Genomic DNA, 24739 nt, shown 5'->3' with positions numbered 1-24739 from the left:
TTGGAGTGAGAACATTAGAGTGTAAGATCTCGGACCCTCGATATGGTGCTATGAAGAGAGAGAACAGATATAGAAACAGGAAGTCAGAGGGGGCATATGGAGGGAGAGGGGGCGATTGGAAGGTCAGAGGAATGGAGACGGGGACGTTTTACTCACCACTGTCAAACTCATCAGGTACCTACAGGAAGAAGAGAGACACGTGAGAGTCTGAAAAGCTTAGTGTACATCACGGACCCTGGGAAAACTCACCAACCCTTAACTACAACACATTATTAAGGGGGACATTAATCACACATGGCCTGAATATTCATACCCATCTGTTAGCTGTAAATTGGAGGGGGAGAGAGAGAGAGACAGGGAAGAGAGTGACCGAAAGAGGAGAAACATATAGAAACTTCCCGTCCTCATGCTGATTAATGTTTAATATGGCACTGGCAGCAGATCAGTATGCAGAATACAAACTAACCAGGACAGGATTAAATGCACAGCGATGTGCGAGGTATAGAAGGAATATTTTTATTACTCAGACTACTATACTATTTGTGAAATATTTTACCAGGACAAAATGACATTGAGAGTTATCTCTCGATTTTAAGAATATCTTAACAGAGATGATTTTATATATATATATATATATATATATATATATATATATATATATATATATATATATATATCTATATCTATATATATATCTATATATATATATAGTCTAGAAAAAGTTTGTGAACCCTTTAGGATTTTCACATATTTCAAAGCTTAAATGTTATTAGATCTCAAGTCCTAACAATAGATAAAGATAACCTGACTAAACAAATGACACAAAAACCATGATACTTTTTCAACATTTATTTATCCACAAATGATTCAACATCCATTATTCATGTGTGAATCTCACATCGGGTTTGAGGAATTTTGTCCTTTTCCTCCTTACACAACTGCTTTAATCCCTGACATTTGAGGGATTCCTTGCATGGACGGCTCACTTCAGGTCCTGCCACGACATTGGTTGGGTTTAGGTCCGGACTTTGACTAAGCCATTCTAAAATGTGGCATTTCTTCTTCTGCAGCCATTCTTCTGTAGATCTTCTTGTAGGTTTAGGATCTTCGTCTTGCTGCATGACCCACTTTTGCTTCAGCTTCAGCTCACAGACGGATGGCCTGACATTCTCCTCTAGAATCTTCTGATACATTGCAGTACATTCACACTTGCTCTCATTCATGCCTCACTGCCATCTCCTCCCATGCAAATGGTGTCAACCTTTTCATTTAATACCGACTAACCTTAAAACTCGCCCCACAGATCAAGCATCCCAATAGCCTGTACTCATGGCTATTGTCGCACACTCCTACCACCGATTGTGGCCAAGCACAGCCATCTACAGCATTTATTCCCTCACCTGTTGTCTCTGTAAATTCCCCTCAAACCTTTGATTGTAAGCTCTTCGGGGTAGCGATTTCCTTTCCTATTGTCTGATTTTGCTGCAATTCTTGTATTATAATTCCCTGTACTGTATTCTTTGTGAAGCGCTGAGTACACTTTTGGCGCTATATAAATAAAGACATACAATACAAACAAAATAGCCAGCACCACCTAGACAAAAAACTATCAAGCAAAGAATTAGGTGTGGGTAACACCAAGGGTCCCTGTACTGTACACCCTAAATATAGTCACAGTATTAAATAAATGTGACCCGCACACAAATAAGAAAACTATTGGCAAAGCACTTTCTATAATTCAATTTTTATATAAAAACGCATATAAAAAGGTAAAAAACTAGTCAGTAAGTTATGAAAGGTAACAAACAATTACACGGAAATATAAAGAGACAATAAATCCCTAACACATAAAAGAGTGATATATATATATATATATATATATATAAGCACCATGGATTAATGAGTGAATAGGATACACATCACCTAATACCTTATATCATGCAAAAAAGCAGCGGTTTGAAAGAGGGCAATCGCAAAAAGGAGCAATAATTATTAGGGGGGCAACACGGGAACGACAGATCCAGAGAGACCGAGTGTGGCTGCTTTTCTGAAGGTGGAGATTACTGAAGAGGGACACACAAGGGAAGTACTGTATTTATATGCGTGGGAATGAGCCAGAAGAAAGGACAGTAGGTCCTGAAATATTGCCCCCTTATAATCATTGCTCCTTTTTGCAATCAAATCAGTCTTTTTTTTTTGCACCTTTTTAAAAAAGGTATATAATGTATAAAAGGTATATAAAATGTATAAAATGTGTTACCAGGAAGAATACATTGAGAGTTACCTCTCGTTTTCAAGTACAGTATGTCCTGGGCACAGAGTTAAGATGACAAATAATACATGGTTACAAATATAGTTACATAAGTTAACAGGGTATAAATTATACACAAGACATAGCATGCACAGTTAGGCCTTGGCCAAGTTTGGCGCTTGCTCGCTCTCGCTTGCTGCCGCTCGCTCTACCAGGAGCTTTTTGCTGTCCTTACAGAGGAGACAGCAAGCGCTTGGGAGGCGGGTATCACTGTGTGTGTGTGTGTCACTTGGTAGCTGTCAGTGTGTGTGTGTCACTGGGAACGTGTGTGTGTGTGTGTGTGTGTGTGTGTGTGTGTGTGTATATTATAAAAATTAAAAAAAAAGACATGTTGTGAGAATAAATTATTTATTAACATTGTGCAACTTTGATAAATATATTAACGCACGCACACACACACACACACACACACACACACACACACACACACACACACACACACACACACACACACACGTGCATATACACACACACGCATACGCATACACACACACACACACACACAAAGGCACACACATGCATACACACACACGCATACACACACACAATGCCCACACACATGCCCACACACACACAGGAGACATGGATCGGGGCAGAAGGGGGACAGACCGTCAGGGGGCGGGCCGGGGGCGGGCGCGTCACTGTCCGGGGGCGGGCCAGTGACGTCACGGAGCTGGTTCGCCCTCATTGGGCGAACCGCTCAAGTGACCGGCCTGTCTCGCCGGCAAGCGGGGGAATTTTAAATTCCCCCAAGACCTGCGGCAAGCGCGCGGAAGTGCAGGTGAGCCCCTACTAAAGCCGCTCTAATTGCGGCTGTAGGGGCTCAGTGCTGAGCGGGAGCGCGCCTCAGCCAGCAAGCAGGTAACATGTCCGGGGCCTTAGAGATAATATATATTATAGGCGTATGTAGCAGGTGCAGACCAGGTTAAAATGAGAGACAGCTTTGGTTTTGAAAGAACTTAGACTGGTGGAGGCTGTGATAGTCTCCGGTAGATTGTTCCAGTTTTGGGGTGCACGGTACGAGGAGGAGCGGCCGGATACTTTGTTGAACCTTGGGAACATGAACAGTCTTTTGGAGTCAGATCTCAGATGATAAGTGCTGCATGTGGTAGGGGTGAGGAGCCTGTTCAGATAGCATTTCAGAGTGATGTGTGTTGTAGTTGCATTGGAGAACAAAGCGGCATATTGAATTGCTAAGGTGGGTTTGGGGTGCCGAGCCGTATACTATGTCCCCATAGTCGATAATTGGCATTAGCATCTGCTGTGCGATACACTTTCTGATTTAGCAGACTTAGGGAGGATTGGTTCCTGTAAAGTACACCTAGTTTGGCATAGGTTTTTGATGTCAGGGTATCAATGTCCATCCCAAATGTTAAATGGGAGTCAAACCATATGCCCAAGTATTTAAAACTAGTAACAGGAGTTAGGGTGCTATTAGCGTTGGTTCTGATCTGGAGCTCAGTCATTGGAAGCTCTAAAAATGTAGCCTTGGTCCAAAATACCATTGTTTACAGTCTTGTCAGTGTTTAAAAACAGTTTGTTTTGGGAAATCCAATTTCAAGTCTCAAAAAGTCAGATTAAAGTATGTGTTCAAGGTCGGAGAGGCTATGGCTGTGTGCGTATAAGATTGTGTCATCTGCATACATGTGTATTGAAGCTCCCTTACAAGCTGTAGGAAGATCATTGATTAACACTGAGAAGAGTAGGGGCCCCAGGACAGAACCTTGCGGGACACCACAGGTGATATCCAAGGGGTTGGAGTTAGAGCCCAAGATGGACACATGTTGGGATCTACCTGATAGGTAGGAATGAAACCAGTTTAAAGCATGCTTCCCTATTCCAGAGCACTGGAGTTTGTTAAGCAGGATAGCATGATCAACAGTATCAAAAGCCTTTGCAAAATGTATATACACACACACACACACACACACACACACACACACACACACACACACTATGGGGCACTTTATTCTGCCTATTATTATGGGAATTGCTCTGTGCCAGGGAGGGAGACATCAAGGGACGGGGACACCTCTAAATGAAGGTGACAAGTGTGTCCTGTGAAACCTATGGGAACATTCACAGGTATTTAGCACATAACAAAGACTTCAAATGCTCCCTGTGCTCTGTGACAATAATTAGCAGTATAGCTTTTACTCAGGGTGTGTACACACACACATTTTTATTTTGCAGTAGTTGCCTGGTTAAATTCAGTCACAATCCCTTAATCTCTGGACTCTATAGTGTAACACACACACACACACACACACACACACACACACACACACACACACACACACACACACACACACACACACACACACACACACACACACACACACACACACACACACACACACACACACACACACACACACACACACACACACACACACACACACACACAGTATGCAGAGAAGTATATAGCTGGATTAGTGTATTTATAGTGTACTTCTCCATGTAAGATTGCTAGACAGATGTTTAATGGGGAAGCTTCCTGTGATAAAAGACACAGCAAAGCCGCAGTATCTCAGGACATGTCCAGTCTCTCTGCAGGTGCGAAGTGTGCCGTGAACATCACACAACTCATCACACTCCTGTAGTAACACCTTGTCTGCCAGGATCTGACTGGCAGTGCTGTAAAACCAGTGCCCTACATTGTGTCTCTTATTTGGGGAGACTCGTTGACCAAATGACGTGACCTCTAGTGGTCACCATGGTTAATCACAAATAGACTGTCAGCTCCTCGGGGCAGGGACTCCTCTTCCTTAATGTTACTTTTATATCTGAAGCACGTATTCCCATGATCTGTTATTTATATTATCTGTTATTAATTTGATTACCACGTATATTACGGCTGTGAAACGCTATGTACATTAATGGCGCTATATAAATAAAGACATACAATACAATACAAGTAGTGTGTTGGTCAATAAGTAGTGGTACTGTGGGTTGGTAAATATAAATTGAGTGGTACAGTGGGCTGGTGATTTTAATGGAGCGGCACTCGGTAACATCACACTTGACCGTTAGTTGTCCTACAGTGACCACACTGCTCTGTCACCCATTTTCCCTAAAATAGAAAATATTCAAGTCTCTCCTAGCACCGACTTATTTAAATATATGAATACTTTAGATAAGAGGACAGTGATTCCCAGTAACTCAGCTCGGCGTGTTTTACAAGTATAACAGTTGAACAATCACAAATATAATGCACATGTAGAATATAAATGCTGCTTACAGTATAATAGCATAGAATACCCTGTACAAGTGTTGCTTATAGCTGGTCATTCGTCTATTACAGATTGAACACTAATTTGATCAATGTTTCTGCAGATTGTAAGCTGCTGTGTGATTTCTCTACGGGGTGGGTGCAGGATGGAAAGGGGAGTTGGTTATAAAATAATAATGCTGAAAGGTAGAAGGTGGCAGCGTGGGAAAGGAAGGAAAGGGTCTTTGCTCTCTGTAAGCATCCTGGAGTGTGCCACACTCAGGTGTGAAAAGTGTGCTCCTGTGAGAAGGCGAATCAGCCCTCATTCACAGCAAGGTGAGCAGCCATAAAGGCAGAGGCTGCACATCAAAGGAGCAGGAGGAAGCAGAGGTGTGACAAGGATCCCACGCTTCCCCTGTACAGCACAGACTTGTATAATACACCTCATCCCTCCATAGCAAGCCAGTGTATATGATCAGCTCTTATATTATATATTCCAAACTACTTTCTCCCTCCATATACAGCATGTGTGTTATATTGATATATTTTGTTAATACAGTACTCAATCACCTCTGATATTATGTACTATATTCCTCAGTATTGTCCCTCTATAGATACCAACAGTGTGTGTGTGTATATATATATATATATATATATAAAGATCACTGATGAAACAGAGGAAAAGTTTTGCTGCTGTATACGTTTATCTCAGAGCACAGGCTGCATTTGAAGTCTTTGTTATGTGGTAAATACCTGTGACTGTCCCAGTAGGTGTGACAGGACACACTTGTCACCTCCGTGCGAAGGTGCCCTATGCCTTGATGTCCCCCCCTTCTCCTTGGCATAGACCAGTTCCCATATTAAGAGGCAGAATATTTCTTTGCAGTGTGCAATGTTCCCACGTGAGCAGAGGGTAGCTTACGGATTGAAGGTAATGTGATCATATCAGTATTGATAGAAGAATCTCACCCCATTTAGCATTAATGTACACCATCTAAACCTCTGCACTGCAACGCACTGCTTCACACTCTGTTTTTTACACAGTGATATATTGTATGTATAGTAGTGTACTGTATGTATCAATGTATACATTACTTTGCAGTGCTACTGGACTTTACCTTGGGAAATAATCTTAGCCAACTAAGGTTGGAGAACAAGGATAGATTAGAGAATTACAGAAAATAAAATATTGCAAGTAGTGACAATCATTTTAAGTTAATTAAAATATTGTAAGTTTTAGTATATTTTATTATGACGTTATGATCATTTAACATTGTCATACAATATATTTATTGATTTGTTATATATCATTTGTGTACAATATTTTATTATTGTTAAATTAGGGCAATTTTCATAAATTATTGTAAAGAAGAGTTACATTGGGACATTGTTAAATAGTAGATGAGGTTGGGGAAAAAAAAAAAAACCATGTCCATCAACACATGCCAAATTTGGACCACAGATACTTATCCTATATTTGTATTTACAGTATTTTGATCCAGAGGAAGGGAAACATAAAAACCCCAGTGAAACATAATCCAATGCTGTCCCATAAGGGGAAAATTACATTCCTTCCTGACTCCAAGAATTGGCAATCAGATTACTCCCCGGATCAACATCCTTCCCATGTTTACTTATTTGGTATATCCCTGTATACCCCTTTCCTTTCTAAAAAGATGTCCAACTTTTTTTTTAACAAATCTATTGTACCTGCCATCACAGTCTCCATGGGTAATGAATCCCACACTGTAACTGCCCTTACTGTTGCTGGTGAAATCGCCTTTTCTCCAATTTAAAGGGATGACCCAGTATCCTTTGTACTGCCCTTGGGATGAATAGTTGTTTTGAAAGCTCCTTGTATTGTCCCGTTATATCCCCTTTTCACACCTCTTTTCTAATGTAAAAACATCTAAATTAGCTTGCTACTCCTTAGAAGTCAGATTTCCCATCCCCTTTATTAATTTAGTGGCTCTTCTCTTCACTTTCTAGTTTCGTGTCGTCTTTATGGAGTGGTGCCCAGAACCGTACTCCATATTCAAGATGTGGTCTTACTAATGTGTTATAAAGGGGCATCATTATGTTTACTTCTCTTCTATCCATTCCCCGTTTAATGCAAGGTAAGATTGTGTCAGCTACGGCAGGGGTGCGCAAACTGCCGGGCGCTGCGCTTACAGACGCCCTGCGCAATTCCCCACAACATTTAAATTAAATTAAATGCTGGGGGAGCGCGCGAGGCCTGTAACTCCCTATTATTACCGGTTGTCAGCCGGCTTCTGGCGCCGCGGCATCAAATGACTCCGCAGGGTCAAATGGCAAAGCGACGTCACATGACGCAGCCGATGCCGGAGAGAAGGTAAAAGAGGCGGCGTGAGCAGGGAGGGGGGGGGGGGGGGGGGGGGGAGAAGAGCAGGCACTGGGGTGCAAAAAAAAAGGAAAGTTTGCGCACCCCTGAGCTACTTCTGACAATGGACACTATTTCTGAGCCTGCCTACAAGCACTCCTAAAGCCTTCTCCATCAAGGATTCAACACATTTCCCCCCATTTAATTTGTAAGTCCCCTTTTTATTCTTGTTTCCCAAATGCATAACCTTACATGTATCTGTATTAAACCTCATCTGCCATTTACCTGCCCAAGTTTCCAGTCTCTCCAAGTCCCTCTGGAGAGAAATTACATCCTGCTCCGATTCTACCTTACATGATTTAATGTCATCAGCAGAGATGGAGACTTTGCTCTTTATGCCAACCTCATTAATAAACAAGTTAAAAAGCAGGGATCTCAGTACCGATCCCTGAGGCACTCCACTCAACTTTAGCCCAACAGGAAAAAGTTCCATTTATGACAACTCTCTGTTGTCTGTCCTTCAACCAGTTTTTAATACAGGTGCAAATATTTTTATGGAGTCCAATTGCCTTTATTTTGTACACTAACCTCGTGTGGCACCATATGAAAAGCCTTTGCAAAATCTAAGTAGACCACATCAACTGCATTACCTGTCTCATCTCCTCAAAGAAACTAATACGGTTAGTTTGGCGCGACCTATCCTTAAAAAAAATAAATAAATAGGGGGTGTGCCCAGAGCACGCGCATTTTAAGTGAAACTTCGTCTTTTGTCACACAAATTGTATTTGTTATGGTGATGTTTTTAATTAAAAATCAAAAACACAATTTCAGTGACAAAAAACACAAAGAATTGTGACTTAGAACGCACATGCTCGGCACTAATATATTTATACGAACTGTGAATTCCGTGTGCGCGCAACTGCGTGTGGGACTCTGCGTGTGTGTGTGCATGCGAGACTCTGCGTGTATGTGTGCGCGCGTGAGACTGCGTGTATGTGTGCGTGACTGCGTGTGTGTGTGCGTGACTGCGTGTATGTGTGTGCGTGTCTCCGCATGTATGTGACTCGAAGTGTATGTGTGTGCGACACACTCAATCTTGTGGTTCCGAGCTTGTGGAAATTGAGTCCTTGAATATTAAAAATATTAAATGTAATGATTTGGCTATTACTGAAGTTATCTCCTCTTGTATGTATGCAAATCGGGCCCAGGTGCCTTATTTACTTTCATTTTATCCAGCCGCCTATGCACTTCTTCCTCAGTTAACCAATTGTTTGTTAATACAGAGGTTGTGGCTTCCTCCCATGGCACTATTTTTGCAATTGATTTTTCCTTGATAAATGCAGAGGCAAAGAATGTGTTTAAAGCTGCAGTTCAGGCAATATCCTGCATGTGTGGTTTTTTTTTAATAAATCAGTTCTGTAGTAAGAAAAAATACTTTTTGCATTTTCTGTTTTAAAAAACAACAACTTTGAAAGACCAATTTTCTTGTATTCTATTTTAACAAGCATGCTTGTTCCTATAGCAATGATTTACATTCCCCATATTTAAAGATGTCGCCAAACTTTGCCGATCAATAGACGGAGAACGAATTGACCGGCAGCTATGCAGTTTTTTAGGTAAGTAGAGATTGCCCACATGAAACTATTGAAGTTAAAAAAAAAAAAAACTAAAACAAAAAAAAATGGGAGCCTGAACTGCAGCTTTAATACCTCTGCTTTTTCCTTCTCTCAATGAAAGGGTCCTATATTTTATTTCCTAATCGTTTTGTTATCAAGGTACTTTTAATGGTTGATCTTATTTCTTTTGCAATCCTTTTTTTATTTTAAATTGTTTTGCTAATTTGATTGCCCTTTTGCTACATTCCTTATAATTCTGATATGATGCCTCTGTCCCTTGACTTTAAAACGCTAAACGCCTGCCTCTTCCTCTTCATCTCCTCCCCTACCGGTTTATTTAGCCACATTGATTAAGTCTGGTTTCTTTTGTATTTATTACCCAAGGGTATACACTAATTCTAACAATGTTTTAAAGTCTGCCCATTTATCTTCTACATTTTTTCCTGCAAAAACATCATCCCAGTACATTTCTTGTAGATTATGCCTCAGATGTTTTTGGAAAATGTAAAGTCTTTGTTGAACCTATATAATATGGTTTTTGATCATTTATTTCAAACAAGACCATGTTATGATCACCGTTTACAAAATATGCTCGAACGTTGAATATTTGTTATTGCTTCTACATTGTTTGATATGACCAAATTTAGTACTGCCCCTCCCCTACTTGGATCATGTCATTGTCTTTTAACACCCACAAAAAAAACTTTCCTTTTGTTCTAATGCTAATCTCATTGCCTCAGTCTATATCCAGATAGTTAAAATCACCCATTATGCAAACATGACCTAGTTTTGATGCCTTCTCCATTTGCAAAAGTATTTTAGCTTCCTCAATCTCACTGATATTTGGTGGTTTTTAGCATATCCCTACAAACATTTTCTTTGTACTTATACCTCCACTGCTAATTTCTATCCACAAGGTCTCTACATTTTCATCATTCCCTTCATAAACATCTTCCCTAATAGGTTTTAAATCCAATACATAAACATACTCCACCTCCTCTTCTATTTGCTCGTTCCCTCTGAAAAAGGGAACACCACAAAATTAACTGCCCAGTCATGAGTCTCATCCCACCATGTTTCAGTAATGCCTATAATATAATTGCTCCATTGTAGCTATTGTATTAATTCAAGCATGTCTTTAAAATGTGTTTTCCAGTCTTTATTACTATTATCTTATCTGCTCCTGCCTTTCTACTCCAATTGGATTTACTCTTTTGACGTTTATTGGTATTATCTGTATTTAATATGGTGTCTCCCTGCTTGCCAAACTCCCACTTCCCTCCATGACCCCCAGCTATTTCCCCATTCATATCTATTCTGTCTAGTTCATTATCTGTTTCTTGCCTCTTCCCCCCTCCTTCCTAGTTTAAAATCTCTTCCAACCTTGTAAACACCCCCCCCCTATCACAGAAGCTCCCTCTTCATTGAGGTGCAATCCATCACTACCATAAAGATTGCACCCATCAGAAAAGGAATCCCAGTGCTCTAAAAACCCCAAACCCTTTTTTCTACATCACTTTCTTAACCAAGCATTAACCTCCCTAATCTCTGACGGTCTCCCTGGGGTAGCACATGGCACTGGTAGTATTTCAGAAAATACTACCTTGGAGGTCCTTGCGGCCTAGATCCCTGAATATATAATATAATACATATATTTAGGACCCTCCATCTTTCTCTAACTTTGTCATTGGTGCCAACATGTACCAAGACCGCCGGGGTCAGTCGTAGTCCCTCCCAACAATCTGTCTACCCGATCCACAATGTGCCGAACCCAAGCCCTGAGGAGACAGCAAACTGTTCGGTTCATGCTGTCACGGCAAGATTGCCCTCTCTGCCCTTTTAATAATGGAGTCCCCTACCACCACAACCTTTCTGGTTCTCCAAGTATCCAGAGTCCCCTCTGTGCTGGAGGAACTCTTCTCCTGGCTGCTAGAGGAATCAGTCTCCCCAGCCTGGCCATTCCATCCCACACACCCATACTATCTTCACTCAATCTGGCAAATCTATTGGGGTGGGTCAACTCATAATAGCCCACCTCTTCCCCTTATAAACGATTACTCAGCTACCTACCTGTTACTGGTCCTCACTCTCAGTTCCACTAGTCCCAGACAGGGCCTGCTCAGTGAGCACTAAACTCCTTTCAAGATTGCCAATGTCCCTTAAAAAAAATATGTATTAAATGGGACAGTCACCTTTCATCTCAGATGTTCTCCCATAATCTACCTCAGGAGTCTGAAACCTTTCAAGGAAGAGTCATTTAATAAAAAAATTGTCCAAAATATTCAGAGAGCCGTAACACATGCATGAATATTACACCCCCACAAACATATACTCTACACACACACACACTAACAGGTATACACTGTATAATCAGTAACATACAACAAACTTACTTTAATCAAAATTAGGGAAAGGAAAAAATATGAGGGTAGTTTTTTTCATTGTTTTTCTGTGCAAACCAGCATGTAATTTAGAAATACACAATATATTACATACATACACTTCCCCCCCCCCCCAAATACACACACACTACCCCCCCCCCCAAATATACAATACATACACACACACCCCCTTCCCCCAAGACATACATACCACTACACGAGGGGCTAAAGCATATTAATCACCAGCTCTCCAGGCACGTTATCAGTAATATACCTACGAGAACCCCCCCCAAAATATTCTGTACATACACACACGGCAAAGAGAGAGATCGATCATAAAATTTAAAAAAAGGATAGATTCACTAAAGAAAGCTTAAGAACATTGGTTTTAAAGTAAGGATGCAGCCATAGTTCACGCGCGACAGAGCGCAAGTAGGCGCGCGCCTCTCGCCTTAGCAATTTGTGGACATTCACGCGTGTGACGGAGAGGCATGGCCATGACGTCACCTCATTGGCTCAAGCGGCAACCACGCGGAAAATCCTGCGGGTGCAGCATGGCCGAACTGGTGCACTTACATGACACACTACACACACACCCCCCCCCCCTTCTCTCCTGCACTGTCCTGGGTTGCCGCTCCCCATCTCCCTCAATGTGCTGCCGGTAGCTGCGGGGGGGGGGGGGGCCCTGCCGGCACTGGTCGGGCCTCTTGTTGCCGCCAGGCATCTCCCCAGCTACTGGCCCACCTCCTGCCCTGTCCCACGCCGGGCTACTCTGCCGTCAGCACGCACCAAAGTTGCGGCGCGCACTTCCGGTGCACACTGGCATCTGAGAGGCCCGGCGTGGGACAGTGCAGTAGGCAGGCCAGCAGCTGCCAGGCCCATCCCCCCCCCCCCCCCCCCCCCAGCTACCGACAGCAAAGTGAGGGAGAGGCGCAGCAACTGGGGAGCGGCAACCTGCGGACGGAGGAGAGCCGCATGTAGGTGCGGAAAGAGTCAGTTGCCAACCCGTGGCCTAACTAGTCCTGCTCCTATCTGTAGGATACAGGACCATACTGACATCTAGTGGTGATCAGGCATCATGTCACAAACATGTCCATCACAAAGGTCACATGCGCCTCCTAGTGGTCAACCCTATGACCTCTGCAAAGCCCCTTCCTATGTGTCACAAGGGGAGAAAGAAATCTGTCCCCTCTAAAGTAACGTTTAGAGTGTCAGCTCTGTAAGGCAATGTTCCCTAATTAAAAGGCCAGTCCCACCTACGATTAAATGAAACGAAGGACCATGTTGAACTCTTTCACTGCCAGAGACACCTGCAATGCATGCCTACAGTCAAACTGCTCTGCACACTACTAAATACATATTGCTCTGCATACTGCTCTGCAGGCTCACATACCCTACCTACTGTTCTGCATGCTGACCTACACTGCACTGTATAGTAAATAAATAGTAATTAAACATATAAGGAGCTACTTTATTTTCTCAAGTGGATGCAGAATGGCAGGTAGGGGTGTATTGAGCCACTCCAGACCTCTGAATGTGTTAATCAGGTTTTTGGGCGATTTCAAAGACTGTTGTAGAATCCCTGGGACGAAATCCTAAAAGCTTATACGAAAAAACCGTCAGAATTTTCTTACAATTAGAGGAGTGAGGTAGCATGTGATAGAATTAGAGGAATTCAAATGACAGGAATTAATTTGTTTTTGGCATATTATCAGTTCTGTAGAACCATTAGCAGTGTCACATAGGTGTTAACTGTGGTCATAACTGAACACATACCCTGGAGAAAGTAATAAGACTCCACTGCGACAAGTAAAAGATCATAAGCGTGACTTTAATTTCCCCCTGCACAGACAGACTCGGCAATCTGCTATCGTGTGCCTCACACTGCTTTGCCACTAGCCACGGAACAGGATTCAGCGTGCGGCTTGTATATCCGACTCCTCGCGGTCACCTTTGGTGCGTGTACGCACGCACCGATTCTCAATTAAGGCCGAAGGAGCCTGTTGCAAGAACAGCCAGCACACCGTGAAGTGACCGCTTTTAAACCCTCACCTCACTCCTCCTGCCCCCACCCCAAATTTTTTTTTACATTTTGCCTGCTACCGTATATAGGCAGCGTGCATCCGAAGTATATTACTGACTCACTAGCTTGGAGTGTGCCCTATTGTGATATACTGGAACACCATTTCAAATAAATTATTTTACGCCATGCCTTAAGTGGACCAATATTATTTTTTCATTGACTAGGTTATAGTGTAGAGAGTTTTGAAACCTTATAGGATTCTCTCAAGTGTACTGTGATAAGTAGCAGATAATCCACATTACTCACCGTTTTAAAAAAAACTACAAGAATCCCATTGCATGTGTGCATGACTGGGAGATTATTCTCTATAGGACATTGGTACCATGAATCTGGTAATTACTGGGAAAGAGTGATTGAGCATTCTATACTCCTTGAATACAGTCGAAATAAAATTGCTCTCTTCCAGACCCCAAGCTGTAAACCTGCCCATAGCTAGAGGGAAGTGATAAATGGCTACAGCCCTGGCAAGGGTCTGGATACTAGTCACAGATCAAAGAGTTCTTGGTTATAAAAAAAAGTGTGGTTTTTTTAGCCTACAAGTTCGACTCATCTGGGGATACAATGCATGTGTGCGAGAAGCTCACATTGTCTCCCTATCGTCTCCTGATGGAACCCATTATGTCTGTTCCCAACATGAAGTATAAGGCTTTCTGTTTTCGCCCCACCTTCTTATGTCATAACATTTTCTGATCTTCTAAACTGTGTTACTTTGCTATCTTTTTAAATAAAAGCACAGTTATTCCATTTTAGATGGAATACAGCTAAAATATTAAGTACTGTCCTTGAGCTCTAACCTGTGTAGGAAGGACCTTTCACTCAGCCACCTGTGCTACAGCAGGGATATCCTGAAAACCTCACCGGTTGGTGGCTCGAGGACGGGCGTGCCCCCCCCCCTGCCTTAGGTGTAGGTCTTAAACCTAATCCCGGTGGTGGCAGAGTAATTTGAAGGCTTTGTAAGGATTTGTGGGAGTTTGCGTGCTCGTTTTAGTGCCCTTCATAGGGTGGTGGGTGAGGAACTGGGGAGGACTGGTAACCCCCTTGCACATACACACGTCCGCGTGGAAGGCATGTACTTTCTAAGAAGTGTTTTCAAATACGCTTTAAAAACTTGTAACATTTTTTTAAACGGAAAGAGTTTTACAATTGTTACCTAATGTCATTTAGTGATCAAGCGGTTTGTCAGTTCGCAAAGCCACAGAACTGGTTAAGTAATTATGAAGATATCATTAGGCATAAACAGACATAGCAGATATAGTTCAATCCAGTGCGCCCAGAGAAAAGCAAAACATTAATTTATCACAATACACAAATATGTAAAACCAGTTACTATAAAAAGGAGAATTACATTTTTCTAAGGAGCAAATTGCATTGTTAAAAATATTGTCTTTCCCCGTAGTATTATGTAAGGGATAGAGCTGCCCATTTAGCAGCTGTGTGTTTGTGGCATACATGGAAAGCACTCAACAATGTAATCCCGCCTGGTGTGATTCTTACCTTGTTTCCCTGTTCGTCCACAGAGCTACTGCCTGAGGAGGAGAGAAGGATATTTAGTGCTGTGCAGAGGAAACCGATACAAGGGAGCTTTCCTCTTATAAACTCCTGCACTGCTCTGCGTCTCACGGTGGGAGGGGAATTAGCAGCAGGGATATCACTGCATCCGAAGAGGCTGAACCTGGTGTGCAATATCCCTGTGTCTCAGCCACATTAGATTGTAAATTCTGTGATGCAGAGACATTCTGTGTGCATTGTCTCAGCCGTACAGTGCAAGAATATTATCACTAGGACAAACTAACAAAGTCTACGTAAATTCACTCATGCTCTTGTTAAAAAGGATTCTCCGGGTCCCTGTATATTTCTCCCCCCCCTCCCCTCCCAGTCTCTCCCCCATGCACAGGACAGGGGTCTGACCGAATATATAGAGTAAAGCCCCGGCCCCTGCGGTTCCCAGCAGCCCGGCCGCTCTCAGTATAATCCTCTTAGCGTTCGCAGTGTTCTCCTTCTTCTTCTGCTGCTCTTCCGAACTGGGAGACTCCAGGGGGTCATCAGAGACCTGAGGGAGGCACAGGGAGCGAAGGGATCAGAGCAACAAGGGACGGGGGGGAGAAAAGAGAGTGGACGGACAGACAGAACAAGGGGATCGGAGGGTGATGAAGAAGCAGCGGGAGCGAGAAGGATCAGAGGGGGACGGACACGGGGGGGGGGGAGAGGGGCTCAGAAGAGGGGAGACAGAGGGGACACAAACACACACTCGAAGCAAGGGGATCAGAGGGGGGGGGGAGAAGAGACATAGGGAGTGAGGGGATCAGACAGGGGGTGTGACAGTAGGGAGACAACGTGGCCAGCATAGAGAGGTTAATCACAGCCATTGCCCCTACCAGTCCAGATGGGTGTCCAGGTTTTGGCATCGCATTCCCATCTTATAGTGGCTAAAATGGCTGATGCGTGATACTGTGTGCTCCGTAGCAGTGTTTTCCTCATGTATATATGTTGTAATGTATTCAAATGACTCCTGGGTGTGTTAAGCGGGTACTTTACTTAGTTAGCCAGTACACAAAGGAAACTGGGCCCAGCTCCAACTAACGCAGTTCCCAGTGACCGGTTAGAATTTCTCACGTTACTAAAGCACTGTTGCCTCACACGGCCCGTCACGTGCAAGCCCGCACTCTGTAATTGGCCGACGTAGCATCCGTGCGCGGATTGGTTGGCAGCCCTCCATAGTTTCAGATGGGGGCCGAGGTCTATGAAACCCTGCCAATGACAGTTCCGCAGTCTATCAGGAGTTCACCCTGACTTTGGTAAGTAGGTGTATTTGAGGTTGTCAGAGACACCGCAAGGCTCGGTTGAGTAGACCTTTGAACTTGCTATTCTGTGAATAGCATGCCCGTGGTCTTGAGGGACCAGAACCCTGCGGAGAGTGAAAGCTGACCTGGGTAAACCTATTGAAGCAGCGTCCAGCACCCAGTGAGCTAGGATTGCCTCCGTAACCCATTTGGTGAGTTGTATTGTAATATTGTATAGTGTTGAGCATGTTGACTCAAAATAAACATGCTTTATTTAACTCCTTTGTTTTGTCTGGCCTTTGCGATCCCGGTGTAAATTGTCCTCGTTTCCCATGACAAGCTCTGTTCTGGTGGCAGCAATGGTATCGCTGGGCTCGGCTTTGAAATTCTTGCAGGTATTTCAGCACTGAGTCGGTCTCTATTTAGAGACCACAGAACGAGGAGGTTCAGGCACTCCATACTCCGCTACAGTTCAACACAGCACTCCCCCCCCCCACACACCCCAGCAGTTATCTTAGTCACCCAGAGAAATCAACAAAGATTTTGGCGCTCAAATTCAGGTCTTGGACCAAGGATAACGTGATCCCTCGCTGTGAGGAATATGAGCTGCAGACAGAACCGTGAGGACACGGTCGCAGCGATTGTACTGTCCTAAACAAAACTGCAGGCAGCACTAGTGAACCCTGGAGTCTGACGAGGCTACACCCCCAGCCTCACGTTCCAGTTCAGAGGACTAGGAGACCCCGGCCATACTAGCACCGGTGGGGACCAGATCGCGGCCACCGTGGCAGCCCTCGGAGAGGATGCCTAAGGCTATGGACGTAGCCTTAGACATTACAAGTGTAATGCTATTGTGTAGGCTTTAAAGAAACTGCAGCCCTGTGTATACGGGTGACCATTTACGGTGGTCACCGACCCCAACCACCTGAGGGTGTCCTAGGAAAATAGTAAACTCTTGCGCTGTGGTCAAGAAGGCACAACAAGGGCAGTGAACATAGAAACACCTATGGCTTATCCCAATAGGAGAACCCCAGCCCAGACAAAAGATGGTTCTCAATCTTGGAGCTCGTGTCTTAAGGGAAGAGGTGTATGTGACGACGAGGGGTTAACCAGGCTCACAAATAAAGGTTAAGCCCATTTGGTTACCTCTGATCCATGTTTTGGGGTTCAAGAGTGTCAGCTCTTGAGCCCAACTGTTGCATATGCATGCTATGTAATTATGTTGCATAACTGTTGTATATGCATGCTATATAATTATATGGCAAAGAATTTTTGTGGTCTTGCCTTTCCAGGGATACCAGCATGCAGGGATTGCTAGGGTATGAGTTTCAAGGGGGGGTTTGCGGAGAAAGTGTTGTCAGAATGTGTCTAGCTTGTCAGGGTCCAGAATTGCTGGATACCCCAAAAATGTACAATAAAAATGGAAGGTCCCTGCTCAGCCTGAAATAATTATTATTCTCCTCTTTCTAGAGTGGTGCCCTCAGGGAAAAAGATGTATATATTTGACACGAGAGAAAGGAACCCTAGTGCGCAAACTGGGGGGCGCGAAACTGACTGCGGGGGGGGGGGGGGGGGCGTGGGGTTTACAGAAGCCCCGCACGCTTCCCAAAGGCACTTAAATTAAGTGCCAGGGGAGCTACAGGGCCTCTGTAAACCTTACTTACCATGGCTCCGGCGGCTTCTTACACGCATCGCCATGGCAACGCGGCGAGGTCATGTGACGTCATGACGCCGGAGCCAAGGTAAGCGGGGGGCGCGGAGAGAGGGGAACCACCGGCAGGGGGGCGCAGGGAAAAAAGTTTGCGCCCCCTTGCCATAAACAATGCACACTACTCTACTAATTTACAAAATAAATACGTTTTATTGAAATCGTAAGTAAACTACAAAAATAGGACGAGTAAAACCTACAAAGAGCGCTGAAATGTCCAGTGACCCATCAAAACTCTCACAAAAAAAACAAAGTGTGAGGAATTGTATAAAGGTTCATGCCTGGTTCCATATTTTGGAAAAAGACTGAGGAGCATTTAGCAACTATCACTTGCTATATTAAGCGGTCTATTGAAAAGTTCACATTCATTAAAATATCCTACACTGAATTTCAGGAGAATAAAAGAGTGCATACATCTCCTTATCTGTGTGGTTTTTGTTAGTCACTGTTACATATTGAATTCTTAGTGCCATGAAGTATATGAAATACAGTGAAAATTAAAACAATATATTAATTTGACCACTAGGCAATGCTGTATGATTACCGGTGTATATAACCTTTGGTTAGTACATTTTGACAGGTATTAAGCCCTTAATACATGTATTTATAAATATTTTACCAGGAAGTAATACATTGAGAGTTACCTCTCGTTTTCAAGTATGTCCTGGGCACAATCTATCAGATGTCAATTAACTAAACAGAAGATACTTTGTTTCAGCTAGTCAATGAGAGTGAGTTGCTACATTCATCTGCGATGATACTTTGAAAAGCATATGAGGCTGTAAGAGCAATTAAGCCTAAATCCCCTGTGAAGCAAATGGGCTGCTAGATCATATCCAAGGTTTTATACATGTATAACTGCTTATCACAAATTGGAGCTGGAAGAATGGGTGCTAGAGGACATATATCCACAAGACACAATGTGCTCGCACTCATCAAAACCCCTTTTGAGGTCTTATCTGAGCCCAGCCATGGTTTTGGTTAGTTTTGATGGGTCACTAGACATTTCAGCGCTCTTTGTAGATTTTAATCGTCCTATTTTTGTAGTGTAGTTACGATTTCAATAAAATGTATTTATTTTGTAAATCAGTAGAGTAGTGTGCATCGTTTAGGGTTCCTTTCTCTCATGTCAAATATATACCCCAAAAATGTACCAGAGAATCATACTAATTCCCAGATACACATAGGCACATTGTCCCGGCAATAGCTCCCCTTGAAAACGCTTGCGCGACTCACCGCTAAGGTTTCCTGCTTCAACACAGCCCAGAAAGGTAAATGGGGTATAGGGATGCAAAGGTTAAGGGGATACCCAGTTAATGCCCACATCACTCAGAACCAGTATATAGGTTCTGGGGTGCTCCAACCATATATAAGGGTGTGAGGGGATTTTTTAAAGTCCAGCCCTAGTCTATTGTATAGTTTGTGGGGAATATAGGCTAATAGAAAACAAAGTGCAGCTTTTATTCTGTTCCCCATACCCAGAGACTTAGGACATGCAACAGTATATTTTTATCAACATTTGTGTTTGGTGTAATATGTACTGTTGTGCACGGTATTATGAGCTGGGACTTTCAGAACCAATGTTCTGAGTGAGCCACTGGGCTACCAACTTGGTGCCAGTGAGTCTACTCAGACATCGGACATGAAAGCCACAGAGGATGATAGAGGTGTGAAGAACATTTGGGCAGGAAGGAAGGGCTCAAGTACCCACGTCATGGGATGAATGGAATTCCTCCGGACTACCATTTGCCCAAACAGACTTGGAGGTGCCTAATTCAGCGCGTGGCTTCTGAATAGCAAGGGACTAGGTGGCAACTTGCACATGCCCTTGGCTGATTCAGAATCCCTGCTTGCCCGGCTTCAGAAGACTGGCATCGCTCTGATTGGCTGGTAGGAAAGTTCCCACGCTGTGATTGGTTGTAGTATTTTGTGAATGAATTCCAAAATACTATAAGAATACTCTCAGCCAATCACCCAAGAAATTCTCAAGCGCCAAAACAGCGACAGAGTTTATGAATGTGGAAAAAGATGCCTCTGCTCGAATAGCAGAGCACCGGCTTCAGAAAAACCAACCGCAAATATTTTCTAAGTCCAACTTTTTGGGACCAAGTTCTCAAAAATGAACGTAGCGGTCACGGCTGGGATTTCAAGTTGATTTTAGTTCCAGGACCTTTGGAGCCAAGTCCCGTTCAACGAAAAGTCCTCCGGAGAGAAGGGAGCAGTGGCGTCTTGAACTGGATGTGGATTTGAGTTCCAGGACATTTCGGGCTAAGTCCCAGTCAACTAAAGACTCTTGTTTTACGTGTAATTCAGCTAGGAAAATCTAGTTTTTTTACCCCAGTTCCCAAGTAAGTGTGTCTCTTCTTATGTAGTTTGTGTTCCATTGTGTGTGTGTGTATGCCTTTTCATGCACAGCGAGTGACAGGATCAGAATATAGGGGGGGGGGGGGAAGCGCACCAGGAGTGACAGGATCAGAGTGGGGGGGGGGGGGAAAGCGCACGAGAGTGACAGGATCAGAGTGGGGGGGGGGGGGGAGAAGCGCACCGAGAGTGACAGGATCAGAGTGGGGGGGGGGGGGGAGAAGCGCACCGAGAGTGACAGGATCAGAATATGGGGGGGGGGGGGAGAAGCGCACCGAGAGTGACAGGATCAGAGTGGGGGGGGGGGGGGTTTGGGAGCGTGCACCGGAAGTGACAGGATCAGAGCGGGGGGGGGGGGGGGGAGCGCACCGGGAGTGACAGGATCAGAGTGGGGGGGGGGGGGGGGTTGGGAGCGTGCACCGGAAGTGACAGGATCAGAGCAGGGGGGGGGAGTGCACCGGGAGTGACAGGATCACAGCGGGGGGGGGAGGGGGGAGCGTACCGAGAGTGACAGGATCAGAGTGTGGGGGGGGGGGGGGGTTGGGAGTGTGGCACCGGAAGTGACAGGATCAGAGCGGGGGGGGGGGAGAGCGCATCGGGAGTTGACAGTATGAGAAGCGGGGGGGGGGGAGCGCACCGGGAGTGACAGGATCAGAGCGGGAGGGGGGGGGGGAGCGCACCGGGAGTGACAGGATCAGAGCGGGGGGGGAGCGCACCAGGAGTGACAGGATCAGAGCGGGGGGGGGGGGGGAGCGCACCAGGAGTGACAGGATCAGAGCGAGAGGGGGGGTCAGAGCGAGAGGGGGGGGGGGTCAGAGCGAGAGGGGGGGGGGGGGTCAGAGCGGAGAGGGGGGGGGTCAGAGCGAGAGGGGGGGGGGGTCAGAGCGAGAGGGTCAGAGCGAGAGGGGGGGGTCAGAGCGAGAGGGGGGGTCAGAGCGAGAGGGGGGGGGTCAGAGCGAGAGGGGGGGGTCAGAGCGAGAGGGGGGGGTCAGAGCGAGAGGGGGGGGTCAGAGCGAGAGGGGGGAGTCAGAGCGAGAGGGGGGGTCAGAGCGAGAGGGGGGGTCAGAGCGAGAGGGGGGGTCAGAGCGAGAGGGGGGGGTCAGAGCGAGAGGGGGGGGTCAGAGCGAGAGGGGGGGGTCAGAGCGAGAGGGGGGGGTCAGAGCGAGAGGGGGGGGTCAGAGCGAGAGGGGGGGGTCAGAGCGAGAGGGGGGGGTCAGAGCGAGAGGGGGGGGTCAGAGCGAGAGGGGGGGGTCAGAGCGAGAGGGGGGGGGTCAGAGCGAGAGGGGGGGGTCAGAGCGAGAGGGGGGGGGTCAGAGCGAGAGGGGGGGTCAGAGCGAGAGGGGGGGGTCAGAGCGAGAGGGGGGGGGTCAGAGCGAGAGGGGGGGTCAGAGCGAGAGGGGGGGGGTCAGAGCGAGAGGGGGGGGTCAGAGCGAGAGGGGGGGGTCAGAGCGAGGGGGGGGGGTCAGAGCGAGAGGGGGGGGGTCAGAGCGAGAGGGGGGGGGGTCAGAGCGAGAGGGGGGGGTCAGAGCGAGAGGGGGGGGTCAGAGCGAGAGGGGGGGGTCAGAGCGAGAGGGGGGGGTCAGAGCGAGAGGGGGGGGTCAGAGCGAGAGGGGGGTCAGAGCGAGAGGGGGGGGTCAGAGCGAGAGGGGGGGGGTCAGAGCGAGAGGGGGGGGTCAGAGCGAGAGGGGGGGGTCAGAGCGAGAGGGGGGGGTCAGAGCGAGAGGGGGGGGTCAGAGCGAGAGGGGGGGGTCAGAGCGAGAGGGGGGGGGGTCAGAGCGAGAGGGGGGGGGTCAGAGCGAGAGGGGGGGGGGGTCAGAGCGAGAGGGGGGGGGGGGTCAGAGCGAGAGGGGGGGGGGGTCAGAGCGAGAGGGGGGGGGGGGTCAGAGCGAGAGGGGGGGGGGTCAGAGCGAGAGGGGGGGGGTCAGAGCGAGAGGGGGGGTCAGAGCGAGAGGGGGGGGTCAGAGCGAGAGGGGGGGGTCAGAGCGAGAGGTCAGAGCGAGAGGGGGGGGTCAGAGCCGAGAGGGGGGGGTCAGAGCGAGAGGGGGGGGTCAGAGCGAGAGGGGGGGGTCAGAGCGAGAGGGGGGGGTCAGAGCGAGAGGGGGGGGTCAGAGCGAGAGGGGGGGGGTCAGAGCGAGAGGGGGGGGTCAGAGCGAGAGGTCAGAGCGAGAGGGGGGGGTCAGAGCGAGAGGGGGGGTCAGAGCGAGAGGGGGGGGTCAGAGCGAGAGGGGGGGGTCAGAGCGAGAGGGGGGGGTCAGAGCGAGAGGGGGGGGGGTCAGAGCGAGAGGGGGGGGGGTCAGAGCGAGAGGGGGGGGTCAGAGCGAGAGGGGGGGGGTTAGTACGGGGGGGGGGGGGGGGTCAGAGCAGGGGGGGGGTCAGAGCGGGGGGGGGGGTCAGAGCGGGGGGGGGGGGGGTCAGAGCGGGGGGGGGGGTCAGAGCAGGGGGGGGTCAGAGCGGGGGGGGGTCAGAGCAGGGGGGGGGGTCAGAGCGGGGGGGGGGTCAGAGCGGGGGGGGGTCAGAGCGGGGGGGGGGGTCAGAGCGGGGGGGGGGTCAGAGCGAGAGGGGGGGTCAGAGCGAGAGGGGGGGTCAGAGCGAGAGGGGGGGGAGCATCAGAGGGGCGGGGAGCATCAGAGGGGGGGGAGCATCAGAGGGGGGGGAGCATCAGAGGGGGGGGGAGCATCAGAGGGGGGGGAGCATCAGAGGGGGGGGAGCATCAGAGGGGGGGTCAGAGCGAGAGGTCAGAGCGAGAGGGGGGGTCAGAGCGAGAGGGGGGGGTCAGAGCGAGAGGGGGGGTCAGAGCGAGAGGGGGGGGTCAGAGCGAGAGGGGGGGGTCAGAGCGAGAGGGGGGGGGGTCAGAGCGAGAGGGGGGGTCAGAGCGAGAGGGGGGGGTCAGAGCGAGAGGGGGGGTCAGAGCGAGAGGGGGGGGTCAGAGCGAGAGGGGGGGGTCAGAGCGAGAGGGGGGGGGTCAGAGCGAGAGGGGGGGGTCAGAGCGAGAGGGGGGGGTCAGAGCGAGAGGGGGGGGTCAGAGCGAGAGGGGGGGTCAGAGCGAGAGGGGGGGTCAGAGCGAGAGGGTCAGAGCGAGAGGGGGGGGGTCAGAGCGGGGGGGGGGTCAGAGCGGGGGTTGGGGTCAGAGCGGGGGGGGGGGGGTCAGAGCGGGGGGGGGGGTCAGAGCGGGGGGGGGTCAGAGCGGGGGGGGTGAGAGCGGGGGGGGTGAGAGCGGGGGGGGGGTCAGAGCGGGGGGGGGGGTCAGAGCGGGGGGGGGGGGTCAGAGCGGGGGGGGGGTCAGAGCGGGGGGGGGGGGTCAGAGCGGGGGGGGGGTCAGAGCGGGGGGGGGATCAGAGCGAGAGGGGGGGTCAGAGCGAGAGGGGGGGTCAGAGCGAGAGGGGGGGGAGCATCGGAGTGACAAATTCAGAGGGGGCGGCACCGGGAGGGACACAATCAGAGAGAGGTCATAGGTTACCTCTCCCTGTCAACCCTCACGCCCCTCCCTGTGCTCCATCAGGTTCCTCCCTTCTCACCTCCTTCTCCCGGCTCCGCAGTTTCTCCTGCAGCACGGCCTGCGCCAGCCCCACGCCTCCTCCCGGCGAGGCCTCCTGGCTCAGAGCCCTGCATCGCAAGCCTATCCTTAGCCCCGTCAGCGGCAGTAGGAGCCTCGCCGACCTCCCACACACAGGTATCAGAGAGGCCGCATCTTTCCTGCACGCCTCCTCTCACACGAGCTCTGCACATTGGCCAAGTACAGCCGATCAGAAACGAGCCGATTTGACTGACAGCAGCAACGCTTCAATCAGCGCCAAAGAAGTGGGGCCATCTTGCTGTGAGTGGTGAAAGGCTGACCAATCGGAGGGGGAACTGTCAGCTGTGACATACACTGAAGGGGTCACGGCCTGGCCGCCATCTTGTGTTTGGCAAATCTATGGGTAACCTTGCTGACAGCACGTGGTTAAGAC

At 47.8% G+C, this 24739-nt stretch overlaps 1 protein-coding gene across 1 annotated transcript in view; it reads right to left on the bottom strand.

Annotated features, from left to right (window-relative positions):
• TIMM50 (translocase of inner mitochondrial membrane 50) overlaps positions 1-24493 on the bottom strand; it is a gene marked incomplete at its 5' end in the record, with an annotated part of 36275 nt that extends 11782 nt beyond the window's left edge. The window contains 4 exon segments of the mRNA XM_075581535.1: positions 157-178; positions 15438-15469; positions 15852-15993; positions 24308-24493. Coding sequence (XP_075437650.1) covers positions 157-178; positions 15438-15469; positions 15852-15993; positions 24308-24493 — 382 coding nt within the window.
• Positions 24494-24739: the final 246 nt, after the last annotated feature.

This window comes from Ascaphus truei, unplaced genomic scaffold (genome assembly GCF_040206685.1).
Source record: "Ascaphus truei isolate aAscTru1 unplaced genomic scaffold, aAscTru1.hap1 HAP1_SCAFFOLD_1392, whole genome shotgun sequence".
NCBI lineage: Eukaryota > Metazoa > Chordata > Amphibia > Anura > Ascaphidae > Ascaphus > Ascaphus truei.
Note: the sequence above shows the minus strand (reverse complement) of the source record. Positions and strands in the feature narration are given on the sequence as shown.